Raw genomic sequence first — 22,587 nt, forward strand, 5'->3', positions numbered from 1 at the left:
AAATCCAGAACTGGGTTGTGTTCATTAGGCACCGAAACAGAAGGTAACTGACAACCTGAACTTGTCCAAGAAATTTTAGTTGCAAAAAGTCACAACACATTCTGTTGGGTGTCCCAATGAATACAACCCTGGTGATTCATTAAAAAGTAATATTTGACATTGGCATTATGAATATACACCACTTTACATTTATTAAAATGTTTCTTATAAAAAAATATGGTAAACATTACACGTCTAGCTGCACAGTAAAACACACTGGAAGAGTCCCTCTTACCAGAATTTCATAGACTGTGAATCCCTCAAGTCATTGTCTTGCTCTTGTAGTGGTTATGGTATGGCTTGAACTTCTCATACAGCGGAATGAGTGATATGTCTCTTATACAACCTGATACCATGACAATGATCTTTAGTCACTTATCACATCAGTTATGAGGCTTATGTCAGCTATCAACAGTATCTCACTCCAACCTCAAGATGTCTCTCCTAATAAGGTGAAGCACCTACTGTATATGTAACAACTATGCAATCTGCTTTTGAAACATTTAAATAGCTAGAGGCCAAAAAATTGGGAAACAAACTGATTTGTTGACTACGGGACTATTGTCTCCATACTCCCAAGCTATTCACCCTTGCATGCCAATGGAATAAAATGACAGAGTCCACTGAAACAGTCCCGTGTCCGCTCACTCTTCTGTAACACAATCACAGCTAAAGCGGAGTTCACCAGAGGACAGACGTCTTAAAAATATTTCTTACTGTAGTCTGATATGGAAATCTGGTTGTAGAGGAATCCTAGCTCTGGTCCAGGGTGTTCCTTTGGTCCACACATAGTCGAGGGGGTTCCTCTAATAACTCCCTGGACCAGAGCTAGAGGGATCCCTGCATTACTCAAAGTTAATTTTAAAAACCCACCCCTGTCCTTAGCCCTTTTTCAGTAACAGTACATCTTTATCTGCTTGTGTTGATCCTTGCGCCATATGTAACTTCACCCACCCCCCTTTAGTAATGGTACACTTTAATCTGGTTGTTGTCATCCAGGCTCAGCTGGACCAGTCCACTAATAGTTGGGGGGGTCCGATAACGCGTGAACAGAGGTCTGATGAAAACCTGTTAAGGACATTTACAAGACTGAACCAAGCTCCATTATAAGTTGTGCAATGTGGTAATGTGTGAGCATTTTTACAGAAGGATACACACTGGGGTCTTTCCTGCGTGTCTCCAGCCATCTCTTGTTGCCGTCGATCAGACCCTGTAGCCTCTGGCCATCCATCTCCACTGCCTTAGGCTGCATGGAGGACAGATTACGAGCCTGCTCACTAACACACACAAACACACATTTCTTTAGTACCTTCCTTCAACAAGACAGACTACTGTGAAAGGGATGAGTGACGGTTATAACAAATAATTTTCATATTTACCTTGCAGGACTGTACCCTGAATAAAGCGCATGTGTCCTCAAGGAACTGGTGGCTATGGACTCAATAGGAGCCCCTATGGAAGAAGGGACAAAGAGAAGTGAAGTCTTGTTAAACCAATAAACTAACAACTCACCCTGAACAGAGTTCTTCAGACCACATAATTAAATAGAACGCATATTTAATAAAACATATATGATATTGAATCTCTTTGGCTGAGATGTACCAGGGAAGAGCTTGGCCCAGCGGCTGTTGAGCAGGTCCTCAGAACCCCGTGGCTGGATGGAGGTGCTGTGAGGAGCCCACGCCCAGGAGGGCCCAGACAGAGGCATGGAGAGCTGTGAAAGAGGCATTGAGGTGGGGGTTCGTGGCTGGGAGAGGGGCAGGGGTAGGGGGAGAGGCTGGTAAGGGGTCTGGCGTTGGGTCAGGGAGCCCAGGGCCCCCAGGACTGTGCTGAGCTGGCCAGAGATGTGCTGGAGCGACTCGGCTAAGTGCTGCACCTTAGCTGGCACTGTGGGCTCCTCACCTGGAGAGGAGAGATAGAGAAGGAAAGACAGAGGGAGAGACAGCGCAAGAGAGAAAGGGAGGCAATGTCAGAAAACATGAAGAACAAGGGATGAGGTGTGAAAGAGAGAAAGGAGTGGGTGAAAGGGGGAGGAATGATAAAGAGGGAGAGAGAGTATGATAATAATTTGGCAGAGGAGGAGTACAGGCCTGCTATGAATATTCCAGTATGTCTGTCTCTCTCACCGGGGCCATCCAGGCCATTGCTGACGCTGCTCATATCTGATTCAGTCACATCGAAGGCCACCTTCCTATCAGTCGCCAGTCTGTCCTGGTCATCATAGTAGTGATGAGGGGAGACCTGGGCAAGATAAAGCAAGAGAAAAAACGAATTCCATACTTTTGTACTTGCCTCTAACTCTAACACTTGTTTTCTCTTACTATCATTGATTTCACTGATCATTGCTTAATTGAGGAAAGTTCTACTTACAATGACTGTGGTTTGCGATTGTCTTACCTAACTACCTTAAGTTGAATGCACTGACTAAGTTTCTCTGGATAGGAGTGTCTGCTAAATGACCAAAATGTTACGAAAAAATGTAAAAGCATACATACAGTGAGTGTTACAAAACATTAGGAACACCTTCCTAATAGCCCTCAGAATAGCCTCAATTCGTCAGGGCATGGATTCTACAAGGTGCTGAAAACGTTCCACAGGGATGCTGGCCCATGTTGACTCCAGGGCTTCGCACAGTTCTGTCAAGTTGGCGGGATGTCCTTTGAGTGGTGGACCATTCTTGATACACACAGGAAATTGTTGAGTGTGAAAAATTGCAGTTCTTGGCACACTTAAACCGGTGCGCCCGGCCCCTACTACCACACCCTGTTCAAAAGCACCTAAATATTTGTCTTGCCCAGCAACCCCGGGAGTGGCACACATACACAATCCATGTCTCAATTGTCTAAAGGCTTAAAAATCCTTCTTTAACCTGTCTCCTCCCCTTCATCTACACTGATTGAAGAGGATTTAACAGTCTCTCTTTTGGAGAGACTGGAAACCCAAATTGGTCTACACGGACAAGTTCTGGCCTGGTTTAGATCTTACCTGTCGGAAAGATATCAGTTTGTCTCTGTGAATGGTCTGTCCTCTGACAAATCAACTGTACATTTCGGTGTTCCTCAAGGTTCCGTTTTAGGACCACTATTGTTTTCACTATATATTTTACCTCTTGGGGATGTTATTCGAAAACATAATGTTAACTTTCACTGCTATGCGGATGACACACAGCTGTACATTTCAATGAAACATGGTGAAGCCCCAAAATTGCCCTCGCTAGAAGCCTGTGTTTCAGACATAAGGAAGTGGATGGCTGAAAACGTTCTACTTTTAAACTCGGACAAAACAGAGATGCTTGTTCTAGGTCCCAAGAAACAAAGAGATCTTCTGTTAAATCTGACAATTCATCTTGATGGTTGTAAAGTCGTCTCAAATAAAACTGTGAAGGACCTCGGCGTTACTCTTGACCCTGATCTCTCTTTTGACAAACATATCAAGACTGTTTCAAGGACAGCTTTTTTCCATCTACGTAACATTGCAAAAATCAGAAATTTTCTGTCCAAAAATGATGCAGAAAAATTAATCCATGCATTTGTTACTTCTAGGTTAGACTACTGCAATGCTCTACTTTCTGGCTACCCGGATAAAGCACTAAATAAACTTCAGTTAGTGCTAAATACGGCTGCTAGAATCCTGACTAGAACCAAGAAATTTGATCATATTACTCCAGTGCTAGCTTCCCTACACTGGCTTCCCGTTAAGGCAAGGGCTGATTTCAAGGTTTTACTGTTAACCTATAAAGCGTTACATGGGCTTGCTCCTACCTATCTTTCCGAGTTGGTCCTGCCGTACATACCTACACGTACGCTACGGTCACAAGACGCAGGCCTCCTAATTGTCCCTAAAATTTCTAAGCAAACAGCTGGAGGCAGGGCTTTCTCCTATAGATCTCCATTTTTATGGAACAGTCTGCCTACCCATGTGAGAGACGCAGACTCGGTCTCAACCTTTAAGTCCTTACTGAAGACTTATCTCTTCAGTAGGTCATATGATTGAGTGTAGTCTGGCCCAGGAGTGTGAAGGTGAACGGAAAGGCTCTGGAGCAACGAACCGCCCTTGCTGTCTCTCCAGGGCCGGTTCCCCTCTCTCCACTGGGATTCTCTGCCTCTAACCCTGTTACTGGGGCTGAGTCACTGGCTTGCTGGTGCTCTTTCATGCCGTCCCTAGGAGGGGTGCGTCACTTGAGTGGGTTGAGTTACTGACGTGAACTTCCTGTCTGGGTTGGCGCCCCCCCTTGGTTGTGCTGTGGTGGAGACCTTTGTGGGCTATACTCGGCCTTGTCTCAGGATTGTAAGTTGGTGGTTGAGGATTTCCCTCTAGTGGTGTGGGGGCTGTGCTTTGGCAGAGTGGGTGGGGTTATATCCTTCCTGTTTGGCCCTGTCCGGGGGTTCCTTCGGATGGGGCCACAGTGTCTCCTGACCGCTCCTGTCTCAGCCTCCAGTATTTATGCTGCAGTAGTTTATGTGTCGGGGGGCTAGGGTCAGTTGGTTATACCTGGAGTACTTCTCCTGTCTTATCCAGTGTCCTGTGTGAATTTAAGTATGCTCTCTCTAATTCTCTCGTTCTCTCTTTCTCTCTGAGAACCTGAGCCCTAGGACCATACGTCAGGACTACCGGGCATGCTGACACCTTGCTGTCCCCAGTCCGCCCGGCCTTGCTGCTATTCCAGTTTCAACTGTTTCTGCCTGCGGTTACGAAACCCCTACCTGTCCCAGACCTGCTGTTTTCAACTCTTAATGATCGGCTATGAAAAGCCAACTGAGATTTATTCCTGATTATTATTTGACCATGCTTGTCATTTATGAACATTTTGAAAATCTTGGCTCTCTCTAATTTTCTCCTTCTCTCTTTCTCTCGGAGGACCTGAGCCCTAGGACCATACGTCGGGACTACCGGCCGTGGTGACTCCTTGCTGCCCCCAGTCCGCCTGGCCTTGCTGCTATTCCAGTTTCAACTCTTCTGCCTGCGGTTATGGAACCCCTACCTGTCCCAGACCTGCTGTTTTCAACTCTTAATGATCGGCTATGAAAAGCCAACTGAGATTTATTCCTGATTATTATTTGACCATGCTTGTCATTTATGAACATTTTGAAAATCTTGGCTCTCTCTAATTTTCTCCTTCTCTCTTTCTTTCTCTCGGAGGACCTGGGCCCTAGGACCATGCGTCGGGACTGCCGCCCGTGGTGACTCCTTGCTGTCCCCAGTCCGCCTGGCCTTGCTGCTATTCCAGTTTCAGCTGTTCTGCCTGCGGTTATGGAACCGCCACCTGTCCCAGACCTGTTGTTTTTCAACTCTTAATGATCAGCTATGAAAAGCCAACTGAAAATTATTCATGATTATTATTTGACCATGCTTGTCACTTATGAACATTTTTGAACATCTTGGCATAGTTCTGTTATAATCTCCACCCGGCACAGCCAGAAGCGGACTGGCCACCCCTCATAGCCTGGTTCCTCTCTAGGTTTCTTCCTAGGTTTTGGCCTTTCTAGGGAGTTTTTCCTAGCCACCGTGCTTCTACACCTGCATTCTAGCTGTTTGGGGTTTTAGGCTGGGTTTCTGTACAGCACTTCAAGATATTATCTGATGTACGAAGGGCTATATAAAATAAAATTGATTGATTGATTGAACAAGTGACATCAATAAGGGATCATAGCTTTCACCTGGATTCACTTGGTCAGTCTATGTCATGGAAAGAGCAGGTGTTCTTAATGTTTTGTCCACTCAGTGTATAGTGTGTTTATTAGCTATTCCAGTATGTCTAACATTCTGGGCATGGTATGTAGTACAAGTGGTGTACAGGGGGCAGGATATGTGGTATATAAACGTGTTATGGTGTAGTACAACGGCACCTCTTCAGCTACGGAGCTCTCTAGCTGTTGCAGTCGCTCCTCCTTCCTGCGTAGCAGCGAGTTCCCCCTCTGCACAGTCACCCTCAACTCCTCCACATCACTGGCCTCCTGAGGAAGAGAAGAGGAAATGAGAGACAGAGTGGGGGAAAGAGAGAGAGAAAGATGATCCAGGGACAGTTACATACGGAGGTCATGCATACTCTCTCACTTCAAGAATGTTCAACACAAGGGCACTAGGGCCGAGTGTAGGAGTCTATAAGGGATAAGGAAGGGAGTCACACTTACACGTACCTGCTGCAGGTTCCTGTACATCTCCTGTGTGGCCTGGGCGTGGCTGGTGGTGCTGGGGTACTGAGAGGAGCTGGACTGGGCCTGAGCTGCCTGCAGCACTGCCTGTCTCTCACTCAGACGACCACTCTCCCTCTCCAGGAAGCGCCGGGCTTTCTGCAGGGACAGCCCCTCAGAGGAGATATACTGACGCAAGCTGGGAGAGGGAAGAGAGAGACACACACACACACATAGAAGTTAGTCAGGATAGAAGGGTGCAACATGCATGCTCTCACACACACACACACACACACACACACACACACACACACACACACATACTCGTCTAAGACAGGAGGTTCTTTCAGATCTTCCACATGCAGCACTTTCTCCCGTCCAGCAGTAGAGGGCGGTGCCTCGCTATCCTTCTCCTCCTTCCTCTCCTCTTTTGTTCTGTCCAGTCTAGTAGTAGGCCTCTTGATCTCACTCTGCTCTAGATCACTGCAATAAAATCATATGTTAGTAACTGAAATAGTACTGGCATTGGAATAACATTGAACCATTAGTATGACTAAGGTGACCTGCCTAAATGACTACCGACTCGTAGCAATCACGTCTGTAGCCATGAAGTGCTTTGAAAGGATGGTCATGGCTCACACCAACACCATTATCCCAGAAACCCTAGACCCACTCCAATTTGCATACTGTCCTAACAGATCCACAGATGATGCACTCTCTATTACACTAAACACTGCTCTTTCCCATCTGGACAAAAGGAACACCTTTGTAAGAATGCTATTCATTGACTACAGCTCAGCGTTCAACACCATAGTGCCCTCAAAGCTAATCCATAAACTAAGGACCCTGGGACTAGAGGTCAACCGATTATGATTTTTCAACGCCGACACAGATTATTGGAGGACCAAAAAAAGACAATACCAATTAATTGGACAATTTATATATATATATATATTTGTAATAATGACAATTACAACAATACTGAATGAACACTTTGTTAATATATAAGTTAATATAATACATGAATAAAATCTATTTTGTCTCAAATAAATAATGAAACATGCTCAATTTGGTTTAAATAATGCAAAAACACAGTGTTGGAGAAGAAAGTAAAAGTGCAATATGTGCCATGTAAAAAAGCTAACGTTTAAGTTCCTTGCTCAGAACATATGAAAGCTGGTGGTTCAATATTCCCAGTTCTTCAATATTCCCAGTTAAGAAGTTTTAGGTTGTAGTTGTTATGGGACTATTTCTCTCTATACCATTTGTATTTCATTGACCTTTGACTATTGGATTTTCTAATAGGCACTATATAGTATTGCCAGCCTAATCTCAGGAGTTGATAGGCTTGATAAACAGCGCTGTGTGTCAAGCATCGCTAAGAGCTGCTGGCAAACACAGTAAAGTGTGAATGAATGCTTACGAGCCTGCTGCTGCCTACCACCGCTCAGTCAGACTGCTCTATCAAATATCAAATCATAGACTTAATTATAATAAACACAGAAATACGAGCCTTTGGTCATTAATATGGTCAAATCCGGAAACTATCATTTTGAAAACAAAACGTTTATTCTTTCAGTGAAATACGGAACCGCTCTGTATTTTATCGAACGGGTGGTATCCCTAAGTCTAAATATTGCTGTTACACTGCACAACCTTCAATGTTATATCATAATGACACAAAATTCTGGCAAATTTGTTCGCAATGAGCCAGTCGGCCCAAACTGTTGCATATACCCTGACTCTGTGTGCAATGAACGCAAGAGAAATGACACAATTTCCCTAGTTAATATTGCCTGCTAACATGAATTTCTTTTAACTAAATATGCAGGTTTAAAAATATATACTTCTGTGTATTGATTTTATGAAAGGCATTGATGTTGATGGTTAGGTACATTCGTGCAACGATTGTGCTTTTGTTAAATCATCCCCTGTTTGGTGAAGTAGGCTGTGATTCGATGATAAATTAACAGGCACCACATTGATTATATGCAACGCAGGACAAGCTCAGTCCCCTCCTATACTCCCTGTTCACTCATGACTGCATGGCCAGGCACGACTCCAACACCGTCCACATCAACAACAAACTAACATGGTCCAAACACACTAAGACACTTGTGAAGAGGGCACAACAAAAACCTATTCCCCCCCAGGAGACTGAAAATATTTGTCATGGGTCCTCAGATCCTCAAAAGGTTTAACAGCTGCACCATCGAGAGCATTCTGACGGGTTGCATCACTGCCTGGCATGGCAACTGCTCGGCCTCCGACCGCAAGGCACTACAGAGGGTGGTGCGTACAGACCAGTACATCACTGGGGCCAAGCTTCCTGCCATCCAGGACCTTTATACCAGGCGGTGTCAGAGGAAGGCCCTAAAAAGTGTCAGAGACTCCAGCCACCCTAGTCATAGACTGTTCTCTCTGCTACCACACAGCAAGCAGTACCGGAGCGCCAAGTCTAGGTCCAAGAGGCTTCTAAACAGCTTCTACCCCCAAGCCATAAGACTCCTGAACATCTAATCAAATGGCTACATTTGGCTACATTGCCCCCCCCAAATGGCTACATTGCCCCCCCCCCACCCCCTCTTTTACACCGCTGCTACTCTCTGTTATTATCTATGCATACTCACTTGAATAACTCTACCTACATGTACAAATTACCTCAATTACCCGGAGCCCCCAAACATTGACTCTGTACCGGTACCACCTGTTTATAGTCTCTCTATTGTTATTTTACTGCTGCTCTGTAATTACTTGTTCCTTTTATTTCTTATTCTTATTCATATTTTTTGAACTACATTGTTGGTTAGGGGCTTGGAAGTAAGCATTTCACTGAAAGGTCTACACATGTATTCGGCGCATGTGACTAGTCGCTCTGGATAAGAGCGTCTGCTAAATGACTTAAATGTAATGTAATGTAAATGTAACACAGTTTGATTTGATGACTAGATCAACCGCTTGACAAAGAGCTCAGTAGTCTGGCAAGCTAGACATGAAGTCTCCCAATAAGTCTGAAAGACATGCTACTGTCAGCTGCAAGTTGACAATAAAACAGGAATGAACGGAGGTTGACCCCAACTAACAGGCCAGGTGTGTGTGTGTGTGTACCTGACTCTGCGGCACAGCCGATCACAGCGCTCCTGCAGCAGCTCCACCTTGCTCTCCAGCCGGTCCCGCTCCTCCTTCATCCTCCTGCTCTCCTCCTTCGCTTTGTCCCTCTCCCCCCTAATTCTCTCCAACTCGTCTCTCACTTTGGTCATCTCCTCCCTCGTTCTCTCCGCCTCCTGCCTCGCCCTGTCCCTCTGTCCTTCCACCCTCTCCAGATCCTCTCGCAGTCCATCTCTCTCCTGCATGACTCCAGGCAGAGCCTGAAAACATCACAGGCTTAACATCTACAGCATGACGAAGACAGAGGTGATGACGATGATGATGAATCCTCACCTCTATTCCTCTGTCTATCTCATCCTCTTCCTCCCCAAGCTGCTGCCGCCTCTTCTTCAAATTCGCTGCCTGAAAAGTGGCAAACGTGTATGTCCGTTAATCAACAGCGCCCAACCACACACATACAGTTCATTCCATTCCATTCCATAGCCTAGGCCATCCCTACGTCTCCCAGGTAGTCATGAATACACATATCATTGCAACAGTGATTGATTGACTACCTGGGTCTTCAGTATTGCCTCCTGGGTCTTCAGTTCTCTGGCCCTCAGCTCCAGCTTGTCCCCCAGCTCCTGAATCTCTACCTCCTAAGGGATGACATAGGTGTTTGGAGATGATACACGGTGTGTGTGTGTGTGTTCGTGCCGCACGTGTGTGTCTCTCTGTCCTCACCTTGCGCGTGTGTGTCTGGCGGGTCTTGGAGAGCTGGGAGTCTAGCTGTGTACGGAGTCTCTCCAGCTGGGCGCTGTGGGTGGCCAGCAGGCGATCTCTCTCCTCCTGCAGGGCACACAGCAACTGCTCCCTTTGGACAGCCTCCTGGAGGACAAACACACACACATCCAGACGCACAGACACACACACACACACACACAAATAGATAATGAGTTAGCAGCAGGCCTGTTACAAGAAGCTGTGACCTTTGAACTGTGTCTCACCTGGTCCAGATGATTGTCTCTGATTGAGTTGAGTTCTCTGCGGTGGGCGTCTTTGAGCTGCTCCAGCTTCCTGCCGTGGTCACGCTGCACTTCCTCCCTCACTTCCTGGAGCACGTCTCCCAACTGGACCAAGACAGTGAGTGGGAGGGATACATAATGCCACAACACTCTATAGGGTTTAGACTGACATACTGTTTGGGTAATATGTGTATATGCAGTCAGTGAGAAGAGGGGCTAAGGTTTTGTGTACCAAAGGTGGGAAGTAGTGTGTGTGTGTGTGTGTGTGTGTGTGTGTGTGTGTGTGTGTGTGTGTGTGTGTGTGTGTGTGTGTGTGTGTGTGTGTGTGTGTGTGTGTGTGTTCTATCACCTCTTTTTGGTACTCTGCTAGATGCTGCTCTGGGCTACGAGGGCTCTTAGACTCCCTCCGCCTCTCACTGGCACTGCTTCTCCCCTAAGACAACAACACATTGTCTTCAACCATCATCTGTGTGACACACACACCACACTATCCTAGACTCCCTCCACGTATTCCCCAAACAAAAACCCAAACACATGAGTCCAGACAGTACACATGTGTATTGGAAGGCCCCTCTCCTATACCTCCACCCCTCCCTTCTCCGATCCCCATCGCCACTCTCCCACCTCCCCTTCCCCCACCTCCTGTTTGAGGGAGTCGAGTTGCTCCTCCCGCTCCCCAAGCAGTCTCCGCTTCTCCGCATGTAGCTCCTCCTCTGACTCCTCCCTCAGTCGCTCTAGGTCCCGCCTCCTCTGGGCCTCTATCCTCTCTCGCTCCGCCTCCAGGGTGGCACACAGCTGCCTTAGCATCGCCTCGCCCTCCTCCCTGATAAAAACAACACACACACACGCGAACGTAGCAAGCACGCACACACAATCATTTCTAGCTCAAATATTTTTTTGTCTTGTTTTTCTCCAGTGGCCAAGCGGTATGGTATACCTACTGTATGTGTAGTGAGAATAGTATTGCCTTAGCACAGAAAAGTTCTGTGAAGTAGTGTCATATTAATACGGCTATGGTCGCTGGGCATGTGATCTAAGGGTCACTGGAGCACTCCAGGGCGATTGCTGTCATGCGAATAAGTGTGTGCGTGTGTGTGTGTGTGCTTAAGCAGATGGATGAATTGTAGAGAGAGATGAGTCACCTGACGTTGCGTTGCTGGTTCTCTCTCTCCCTCCGGGCCATCTCCCTCAGCTCCAGTAGCCTGCTTTCAGACTCCACACTCAGCCTGCTCTCCTCTTCCCTCCCCTTACTCTGGAGCCTCTCCCTCAGGCTCCTGGAAGACCGGTCAGGACCAGAACACACACACAGCAGCGGGTGAGATAACCAGCACTGTCACACAGCCCTAAGTGTCAACACTGAGTCATATCCTCTCACAATCACAGGGAGCATCACAGCTCACAAATACTACTATAAAAGTGGACATTAGTGGAGATTGAGGGAGGTTGACCACTCCATGGCCTGCTGCTTAGATGCCTACCTGACCCTCTCCTCGCTCTCCTCCTTCAGCCTCTGTTCCTCCTCTTCCTCCTCCCGCCTCAGCTCCTCCTGAAGTAGGCGCACCTTCTCCTGCCTCTCCCGCAGTGCACGCTCCTTCTCCTCCTCCATCTCCCTCTCAGTCTCCCTCCTCTCCTTGTCCCTCTCCTCCTCCTGGGCCCTTCTGCTGTCCTCCCCCTGTCTGGGGGCTTCCTCCTTGTAGTGGGCGTGGGGGCTCCTAACCAGGCGGCCTCTGGTGGTGTCAGGCCGCTTGACCCCCTGGACCCCCGGCACCCCTAGGCTGGCGCTGGTGCTGACCCCCTCGGCCCGCGGCCGGGGCTCCGGCTCAGAATGGGAGGATCCTGTGTCCTGTTGGGATTCACTGGACTGGCTGAGGTGCCTGTCCTCCATTGCTGGATCCTCCCTGCCTGCAGCTTGAAGACGCCTGCAGAGTGGGGGCCGGGAGAGAGAGAGAGAGAGAGAGAGAGAGAGAGAGGGAGGGAGGGAGGGAGGGAGGGAGGGAGGGAGGGAGGTCAGATAAATGATTTGGCTCAGCTCTAGACTGCAGATCTGCGAGAGACATACTACTGCACCAGTGACAGTGACAATAGGCTTGTATCACAATGTGTGTTTCAAATTCAGAGAGGACATTCCACTGAAGTATGGGCATTTATCAGAATCAGAAAGTCTTGACTGCCAACCTCTCTGCAGCTTCTGCCCTCTTCCTCCGTTCCTTCTCCTCTGCCACACAGACTTTCACTTTGCCCTCTTTTCCCTGCGGAAAATAGATACTTTTTTAGATGAATAGCAAATGCTAACAGCAAATGCTAACATCTAACTCTACGTGGCATGATGTGAGTGTTACTCTCAAAATAAAACAACGGTACTAACTGTGCCTACAGACTCTACAGAAAACCACCGTGACTGAGAACATCCAAGTGAGGAAGGAGAGACTGTAGCTGAAGAGGAAGGAGGTGAAGAGAGCCAGGGTGAAGAGGGGCGAGCGAGGGAGAAAAAGGAGAGGAAGAGGAGGAGAGAGTGTGGTACCTGCAAGAGTGGACTAACAGCAGGGGAGAGATCCTTCAGGTCCAGGACGTTCTCTGACAACTTGGAGCCAAAACCAGACTAAAGGGAAAATGGAACACAACACTGTTAGTCTTTACTAAACACACCCCTTGATAATATCTGTTTAAATGTTACATTATAAAGCATGTTGTCAAGCCATAAAAAGTACCCTGAGGTCCTTGGTGGAGGATGATGCCACCTCCATGTGCTCGCTGGCCTCGGACTGCTGATGTAAACACACACTCAGTCACTGACAGGAAGCATAGTGCCACCGTATCACCTCAACACTGTACATACAGACAGACAGACAGACAGACAGACAGACAGACAGACAGACAGACAGACAGACAGACAGACAGACACAGACAGACAGACAACATGGATGTATGCTGCCATTCTCAGCAATGCACACCCAGTCACACAGGAGGACACACAGCAACTATGAAGGCTCTCGTAGTAGGGCAAAGCAAGTACAGCAGCAAAGGGACAAAACACTAGTCAACAGCACAGAGCAGACATTCCATGGCTTGATGAGCAAATCTTTGGCAGACAAGAGGCAAAGAGTTAGACAAAATTCCCATACCACGCAAACACATGGCTGGTCAAGCAGGTAGTAGAGACAGAGAAACAAAGGCTACAGTACTGCAAGTTTGGAATGAGAGGACGGGGCTGCCTTGCGGGCTGTCTGAGAGGGTAGGGGTGCCTTGGGGGCTGTCTGAGAGGGTGGGGGTGCCTTGGGGGCTGTCTGAGAGGGTAGGGGTGCCTTGGGGGCTATCTGAGAGGGTGGGGGTGCCATCTGAAAGGGTGGTGGTGCCTTGGGGGCTATCTGAGAGGGTAGGTGTGCCTTGGGGGCTATCTGAGAGGGTGGGGGTGCCTTGGGGGCTGGATGAAAGGATGAGTGCCTTGGTGGTAGACTTAGAGGATGGGGCTACATAGGGGGCTGTTTGAGACGATAGGGCTTGCTAGGGGGCTGACTGAGAGGATGGGGCTGCCTAGAGGTTTGTCTGAGAGGATAGGGCTGCCTAGAGGTTTGTCTGAGAGGATAGCGCTGCCTTTGGGGCTGGAGAAGAGGATGGGCCTGCCTTTGGGGCTGGCTGACAGGATGGGGCTGCAGTGCTCAGCTCTGGAGGAAGAGGGATGGAGGCAAAACTGGCAACAGGGGGCCAGACTATTCCAGTCCTCAGGGGCTGAAGTGTTAGAAGCCCAACGGCTGGAGGTTTACTGGACTGGAAAAAAATGTGTGTAAAGACCAAAGACCAATGTGATGTGCGAGGGAGACCATGGGGGGCTGGATTCACCAGGGTTGGGACGTGGGACAGACACAGCCCCTCAGGGAGTGGATCGGTGTCTCCTTTGGCTGAGAGAGGGGCGGAGGTGCATGCAGAGGGGGAGCACACAGGGCAGGGGCCACGACATGGTCAAAGCACACCAAACCCCTACCTCTGCTGGTAGAGGGCTTTGTTTGGGCACATTCTTCTTCTTCCCCACATACACCTCCATGTTGTCACTTCGTTTAAGGTCCGCTATCTTCTTTTTCAGCCCCAGTGACCCAACTTGAACCGTTTGTGGTTCAAATCTCTCGATTTCTTCGTCTGAGCTTGTGGATGTTTTAGGTTTCGGTGAGGCTTGCACTTCTTCCACCACCTCATCGCTGTCTTCTTCAAGTTTATCTCCTTCCTTTTCTTTTCGTTCGCTTTTGACGCACCCCTCCACCTCTTCCTCACTGCTCTTCACTCCTTCACTAGCTCGTTTCTCACTCAGCAAGCATCTCTCGAAGACCTTGTCACTTTCCTCCACTTCCTCGCTTTTCACACACCTCTCTACCGCCTCCTCACTCTCCAGCTCCTCAGGTTCATCTTTACCCTCCTCCACTTCCTCGCTTTTCACACACCTCTCTACCGCCTCCTCACTCTCCAGCTCCTCAGGTTCATCTTTACCCTCCTCCACTTCCTCGCTTTTCACACACCTCTCTACCGCCTCCTCACTCTCCAGCTCCTCAGGTTCATCTTTACCCTCCTCCACTTCCTCGCTTTTCACACACCTCTCTACCACCTCACTCTCACCGTCCTCTTTACCCTCTTCCTCACTTTTCACACACCTCTCTACCACCTCCCTCTCATCCTCCTCGTCCACCACTTCTTCACTTTTCACACACCTCTCTACCACCTCACTGTCACCCTCCTCTTTGCCTTCCTCCTCTTTCAACCACCTCTCAAACACTTCATCACTATCCTCATCTCCCTTCTCTTTCTTCTCCTCTACACTGTCTCTGACAGTCTCTTCCTTCCTTTCCACATGCTTGCTTTTCAAATATCTCTCCCCCACTATCTCACTTTCCTCTTCATCGCCTCCTTCCATCTCTTTCATATATCTCTCTACTACCTCATCACTCTCTTCCTCCTGTTCCCACTCTTTTTCCTCTCCTTCTTCCTCACTTGTATTGCGTCTGTCAACTCCCTCATCACTCTCTTCTGCTTTTTGTTCTCCCTCACTTTTAACACAGCTCTCAACCAGCTCATTTCTTTCCTCTACCTGTTTATCAAGTTCTTCATTTAACACATTAACACATTTCTCTACTACCTCATCCCTCTCTTCTTGCTCTCCAAGATGTCTCTCTATCTTTTCATCACTTCCTTGTTCTTCCTCCTTTTTATTGACATTTTCCACACTTTTCTCAACTACGTCACCAGTCCCCTCTTCCTTCCCTTCCTCACTTTTTACACACCTCTTTATGACCTCATCACTTTGCTCCTCTCCCTCCTCCAACTTTTCTACACACTCTACCTCCTCATTGACCTCAGCCTCAACGTCCTTGCCCTCCTCCTCCTCCTCCTCTCCTTTCTTCTTCTCACTCGCTTGTCCCTCTTCTCCCTGGTTCTCCTCTTCACCTCCTTCCTCCTCAACCACACTATCTCCGTCCTCTCCCCACCCCTCCTCATAATCTTCCTCCTCCTCCTCTCCACTGTCTCTAGTTTTAGCATGCTGGGGGTCTGGGGTAGGGGGGCAGACCTCAGCACTACTGCAGTCCCTGCTGCCTCCGCATGGTGGGCAGGAGGGGAGGTGGCGTCCACGAAGGGAGTCCTTGGTTAGAAGAGGAGGATGGTGGCACCCGGAGAGAAAGAGAGGGAAGGCGTGCATAGACAAACACAAAAAGAAAGTAGGGGGGGACAAAATATTGTGACAAGGAGAAGACACAGGGACCTGAGCATCATGCAAACCACTCACGCATTCCGTAGGTAGAGGTAATCGAAAGAGAACAGTCATCTCAACAACAACAAACAACACAGAGAAGTGTGACAAAATCAGAGGAAGTACACAGTTAAAGACACACATACACAGAAAGACCTAAGACCAAAGGGGAGGTGTGATCAAATGAACGACTCAGACGGCAAAGCAATAACAGTGACAGTATGAGGACAAGAGGACCAACAGAAAGAAACAGTGGCAGCCGTGACCATAGCACAGCTCCCACTGACACAGCAGCTACACAACCAGGAAGAGATCGAGACAAGAACCAAAACACGTGTTTAGAGTCACACACCCACACACTTATGAGAGTTGATAAATGACAAAGATGTTATGTCTCAATGAATGAACAGGCCTACATCGTTTCCCAATGATAGCTTACACTTTCCATCCCTCAAGTGTTGGTTTTGGTTCAAGGCAATCAATCTAGTACACAAGAGCAGTTCTATCTAGGTCTGCATCTTGTGATCTGATAGCATAGTCATGAGTTTGAGACGGTTCAATATATCTAAGTGTGTAGTTTAAACTGCTTGAAAGTCCTACAACGGACATACACCACAGGATTGACAGTGGGACGAAAAGAGAGAAAGAGACAGCGAGAGACGTAATAGATTGAGCCACATCAGTAGTGTTGGTGTTACCTGTTGAGGGTGGGGCTCAGGGCTGTGCTCCCCAGACAGGGCCAGGTCCCGTAGCTCTGCTTCTGTCCTCTCCTCTGGTGGGGCCACTCCACTGGCCTCGCTGTCCTGTTAGCCACACAACACACACAGAGAGGTTTTCTAATGTAATAATGACACGGGCTTGTCTGCACTGGTATCCCTGATGGAGTTGAAAGTAGGTGAAATGTCCTAAGGGGGTTATGCTATAAAATAGACATTTTCAGTGAAATGGTTCACAGTTGAAGGTGAGTGGTAGGTGCGCTATGTAACGTTCTGAGCATGGTGTGTGTTCTGTTATAAGTGTGGAATGACCCCTATTTGATGTTCTTGTGCTGTGTTGTTGTGCATGGTGAAGGTGGTGGTGTACCTCATACTGCAGCCCTCCTCCCAACGCATCCAAGTCCAGGTGCAAGTTCTGTAACAGTCTGGCCGAGCCAAGAGGACTCTGCAAACAGCGCCAACAAAATAGGAAAAACGCCAAGGGGGATGAATACTTTTGCAAGGCACCGTATACTCCACAAATGAAACACTTTTGTTATCCAAACATTCTGCTTCACAGTGCCCTGAACGGGCTGGTATGCACATTGCCAGTTGAAAGACGTACCAGCTGCTCATCCTCTGAGATGTTACCCTCATCATCCTCAAACCCAGGCAGAGAGAAAGACACGCGCTCCTCCTGTCGCCCTCCCAGTAGGCTGGACCCCAGGCTTGAGAGAGGACCCTTGGGGGAGGGAGGGAGGAAGTGGAGAGAGATAGCTAAAAGGTTAAGGACTCTGAACAGCACACTATAAACATAAAGGTAATACAGTACATAACTATCATTATTTTTCGTCAAGGTGAAAGCTCTTACCCCAAGCGGACTCTTCAGGGACTCCAGCCCTCCAGAGCTGCCCAGGGACCCCCTCAAGGCTGTGCCATCAAGACCTCGTAGAGGAGCAAGGCTCCCCAGGCTCCCCAATGGGGCCTGCAGAGGCCCAAGGGCCAAGCTCAACGGCTGAGAGAGACAGAGAGAGACACACCTGAACAAATCTGTTGTATAGAGAGTGGTCAGGTTCATAGTAATCATCATGATATTCAAGGATCATGGAGTCAAATTTGGTATACTGCTTCCATCATTCACCTGCTTCTACCAATCCTTCTCCTATGACCACAACAGTTCCTTTACGCTCTGAGCCTGTTTTACTATTGCCTGTCTGTAATCTGTGGTCCTACCTGCCGACTCCCTGCACTGCCCTGCCCTGCGGGATCAGCCATGCTCTCTCCCATCCCCTGTCTCTTGGCTGAGAGGTAGGGGGACATGGGCCCCGGGGAGAGACAGAGAGGGGCCAGGTAGGTAATGAGGCCCTGCTCACTGTCCCTGGCATCAAATAAGTGAACTCCTGGGATGAACTTTCCCTTCTGCTTGGCTTGGCTTTCTCTTCCCTCATATGTTTCGGTCATCACTGCCACAGGTGTAGAATGACCACATGAAGGCAATTGGGGTTCAATAGCCTTTCCTTCCTCTACCTCCACTTCCAAACAGACCACCTTGTCACTGAAATCACTACTGCTCTCCCTGCCCTCTTCTGCTGCCTCCCTCCATTCCACCACCTCCTCAGTGACAAAGCCCTCTGCTCCCCCCTCGATACTACCATGACTAACTGCATCAGCTTGGCTCTGCGTGTCATCAGTGGGCCCTAGGCCAAACCCCACTGCCCTGTCCCATTCCTCATCGTATGGCGCTAACCCCCAAGTCAGTTCGAACCCCCTCCCAGGGGTGTTGGGAGGGTGTGAGGAGGTAGGTGGAGGCTGAGTCTCTGGGACTGGGTCAGAGAAAGCTCTGGAGAAGCCAGGAGAAAGGCCAAGGATCTCTTGGGCGTCCGCTAGGGCCTTACTGCAGCGGACAGACCCACCCAGTGGGGAGAGAGGAGATACAGCCCAGGTGAGAGGAGGGAGGGTGGACAGGTGGGATAGTGGAGCCAAGCTGGGGGGTGCTGTATTAGAGAGGGCGTTCAGGGGGGAGAGAGGGGACTGGGTGGGTGCAGAGGGTCCCTGTAATCCGAGAGTGGCCTTCCCTGTTTCTGTCTGGCTCTCCTTCAATACAGGACTTTCCCCTTTGTTTACAAACTGTTAAGAAAGGATACACATAGGAAATGGAGAATGACTTAGGACAATTACTTGTTTACAACTCTATTATCACTACGACAATCCATATAAATCGGTATAACTCTATCACCTAGCAACTCAGGGCCATGAAGCAACCAAGCATGAGTATGTGACTGTCGTGTTGATGACCAAGACAATAATATAATAATGTATTGGTTCAGCCAAGCCATTCTAAAGGCCTCATCTTTGTACTTTGTTTCCTTTCTACTATTTACAGTATTTTCTGCTACGCCTCATTGACTATGTGGAATAGCCATGCTTCTTTGACATTATTTAGAGTTGAAGTTATTTCCAGACCAATACATCTACACACAACAGCACTGCAGAGTTCTGAGACATCTGTGACTCACTTCATGCGCTTGGTGTATTTCAGAACATAACAACACCCACTCACTCCTGGTGGCTTCAGGAGCTCTTGGTCTTTCGCCTTCTTCTTTGGCTCCTTCTTGTCTTTTTTCTTCTTCTTCTCCTTCTTAGTGGCGGTGGTGGGGGGCCCGTGGGGCTGGGTGCCAGCTCGTTCGCGCTCCTGTTTTACCAGGCTGCGGTATTGCTCGTCACACGGGTGGTCCCAGGTGGACTGGCCCGAGGAGAAGTTGAAGTAGTACACGTCCCCCGACACGTCCTGACTGCGAGAGGAGGGAGAGGAGGGGGTCACTTCAGCACCTCAGAACCCAGAGAAGGGAGAAGAGACCAGAGAACGTTAAAATAACAGTGGGACTAATAGGTGGGATTTGAGAAACCACTTCCTGAACTAGGCCGGCTAGGAAGGATCTAGAGAGTAAGAGGTTTTCCTTTGACAGGTAGATTGTAGGTGTATATGGTGTCTGGGAATACTGGGCAGTCTACCACTGTTGATACACTGCTAGGGGCCAGAGATGGAGTCAATGTCAGGTGTCTTCAAACTCAGATCACAGTAAAAAAAAGACTGTGAATCGAGACCCCGACCAAGACACAACTGATCCATGCAAGAGAAAGGTGAAATTGTGACTAGTCAGTATGACCAAATCTGTGTTATTTTTGCTTAATGAATCACCATCAAAAAAGTACTGTTAAAAATAAAATAAAAAGTACTGTTTTACTGCAATTAATTGGGGTAGCACAAAAAGCATCCCCCCTCTACAAATATGTTGACCATCCACACACAAATTCACCACACAGGTGAGAATACTTGTGTTCGGTTTAAAATTCACTTGAGTGGATGTTACCGACCGACGCCACCAGGTTCAGACTCCATTTCTGGTATAGTGGCAGACGCCTGCCTGCTTACCAGGGTTTCCATTCGGGAGGCAGTGGGGCAACAATGCCCTCCCTGGCCAGCCATAGGAGCTCCGGCTCCTGATTGGGATCAATGCCAATCTCTCGTGCGTACTCGTGGATCTCTGACAGGGGAGGGAAAGAAAGCAGTGAGGAAAATATCCAGCTAACATTACATGACTTCTCACACAACCAAAATAAGTTAGTGAATGTGTCATGAAGCACAGCATGTCTATGTAAAACAGAGCATTGCTTGGTTTTGAGACGTGCCTATGTGTTTGATGCCCACTACAATAATTTGCACCATGCTGGTGTAGTTCTGTTTCAGAAATGCAGTGTACAGTCTACTGATCTGTCAACTAGAAAGGGAGCCATACTGCCCCTTCTGTATCATTCCTCTCTACCTTGTTGAGAGGGGATATAGTTCTCATCGTAGTCCTCTTCCAGGATCAGCTGGTCTCCAATCTGTAGAGCAGCAGCTGCTGTCATGGTTACTAAGGGGGGAAATAGTCATGTTGTAGATGCCATTTGAACATTTTAGCTAGGTTGAATTGCATTTGCAAGTAGCACATGCATCACTACAAACCAAATCCCATATGGGACCTCTATGTGTGTACAGTCCTATGGGCAGTGGTGGAACTTGAGTAAAAGTAAAGAAAGATACCTTAATAGAAAATGACTCAAGTAAAAGTGAAAGTCACCCAGTAAAAAAAATACTTGAGTAAAAGTATAAAGGTATTTGGTTTTAAATATACTCTTAAGGATCGGAGCCTTTTTTTCAATTTTCGCCTAAAATGACATACCCAAATCTAACTACCTGTAGCTCATTTACAAATGAAGCATTTGTGTTTAATGAGTCCACCAGATCAGAGGCAGTATGGGTGACATGGGATCTTAATAAGTGCGTGAATTTGGCCATTTTCCAGTCATGCTAAGCATTCTTTAGGAATGTAGTTTAGTAAAAGTTGTCAAAAATATAAATAGTAAAGTACAGATTACCCAAAAAACTACTTAAGTAGTTGGAGGGCCAATAGGAGGCATCATTTCCTCTGGTCTAAAATAAATATCCCAATGCCCCAGGGAGGTGATTGGGGACATTGCCCTGTGTAGGGTGCCGTTTTTCGGATGGGACGTTGAAACGGGTGTCCTGACTATGTGGTCACTAAAGATCCCATGGCACTTATCGTAAGCGTAGGCGTGTTAACCCCGGTGTCCTGGCTAAATTCCCAATCTGGCCACCTAATCACACCCCCTCTCCACTGTAACTATTCCCCAGGTCGTTGCTGTACATGAGAATGTGTTCTCAGCTTACTTGGTAAAATACGTATTTTTTTTAAATATCAATAAATATATATATATTTAAAACAAAATGTAAATACTTTACACCAGTGCCTATATAGGTCTATGCTATTATTGGGTTTTGCAAACTCTATCCACGTAACGTTAGCTATAGTAGTTGGCTAGCTAGCTAAGTGTATCTAGTCAGAATGAAGAACCCTTTACCACAGTTAAAAGGGGAAAACTTTTCAATATAAAACTAAACGAGGTAGCGGGAGTTAACATTAATTAGCTAACTTAGCGAGTTAAAACTACAGTATAGTAGTTTTAACTTTGCTTTTTAGCTAGCTAGTACGTTAATGTAGTTGGCTAAAGTCAGTTTAGCTACCTAACGAGCTAGTTAGCTACATTAGCTCGTTGGCCGTTTAAATTAGAATAACTAGCTAGATAGCTGGCTAACGTTAAATTCCCTGACAGATCAAGGCAGGATGGTGTCATCTCAGAGGAAAACGTTAGCTAGCTAACGTTACTGTAGTTAGCTATCGTTAGCATATTAGCTAGCTAGAAACTTAAACTTGGACAAAAAAATTATACGATTTACCTTTCTAACTACAAGTTCTTCCCCTGTCCCAGTAAGGGTAAGATCAATCAAGTGCGATTATAATCGACATTTTCCCTTACAAATTAGTATAATAGTTGCACTGGGTCTGCTACATAAACAACCACAACATATCAAAACAGAATCCGCTGATGGAGCTTCCAGGGACGCTTTATTCAGTTTCCGGTTCTAACACCCCTAGCAACCACGTAGACTTCTTCTTCTTCTTCAATGAGGATTAACGGCGGTTGGCGTTCAACATATGTTGCATTACCGCTACCTACTACACTGGAGTATCAAATCAAATTGTATTTGTCACATGCGCCGAATATACAACAGGTGTAAACCTTAAAGTGAAATGTTTACTTACAAACTTACAAGAGTTATTAAAGTGAGTATGTGTAGATAATAACATAGTGGGGGGGGGGGGGGGGGGGGGTTGCAAATAGTCTGGGTATCCATTTGATTAGCTGTTCAGGAGTCTTATTGCTTGGGGATAGAAGCTGTTTAGAAGCTTCTTGGACCTAGACATGGCGCTCCGGTACCACTTGCCATGTGGTAGCAGAGAGAACAGTCTATGACTAGG

At 47.5% G+C, this 22,587-nt stretch overlaps 1 protein-coding gene across 6 annotated transcripts; it reads right to left on the minus strand.

Moving 5' to 3' along the window:
* Positions 1-165: 165 nt before the first annotated feature.
* LOC129822002 (centrosomal protein of 164 kDa-like) lies at positions 166-22,182 on the minus strand. Of its 6 annotated transcripts, none has more exons than XM_055879821.1 (29): positions 22,005-22,182; positions 20,530-20,619; positions 20,139-20,250; positions 19,266-19,497; positions 17,577-17,720; positions 17,331-17,447; positions 17,094-17,171; positions 16,709-16,813; positions 14,262-15,902; positions 12,991-13,044; positions 12,804-12,881; positions 12,458-12,531; positions 11,761-12,201; positions 11,425-11,556; positions 10,922-11,105; positions 10,632-10,715; positions 10,265-10,387; positions 10,002-10,145; positions 9,833-9,916; positions 9,612-9,680; positions 9,279-9,538; positions 6,495-6,653; positions 6,171-6,369; positions 5,886-5,993; positions 2,166-2,280; positions 1,642-1,941; positions 1,419-1,491; positions 1,194-1,316; positions 166-1,096 (listed from the first exon to the last, which is right to left on the minus strand). In XM_055879821.1, the coding sequence occupies exons 2-29, from the start codon at positions 20,612-20,614 to the stop codon at positions 1,000-1,002; spliced, it is 5,415 nt and encodes a 1,804-aa protein (XP_055735796.1). In that variant the 5' UTR covers positions 20,615-20,619; positions 22,005-22,182; the 3' UTR covers positions 166-999. The 6 variants fall into 6 exon arrangements, with proteins under 6 accessions (XP_055735796.1, XP_055735797.1, XP_055735795.1 ...); XM_055879822.1 differs by having other exon boundaries at positions 6,177-6,369; positions 12,991-13,047; XM_055879820.1 differs by having other exon boundaries at positions 12,991-13,047.
* Between the last annotated feature and the right edge of the window lie 405 nt (positions 22,183-22,587).

The sequence above is a fragment of the Salvelinus fontinalis genome, chromosome 24 (assembly GCF_029448725.1).
Source record: "Salvelinus fontinalis isolate EN_2023a chromosome 24, ASM2944872v1, whole genome shotgun sequence".
NCBI lineage: Eukaryota > Metazoa > Chordata > Actinopteri > Salmoniformes > Salmonidae > Salvelinus > Salvelinus fontinalis.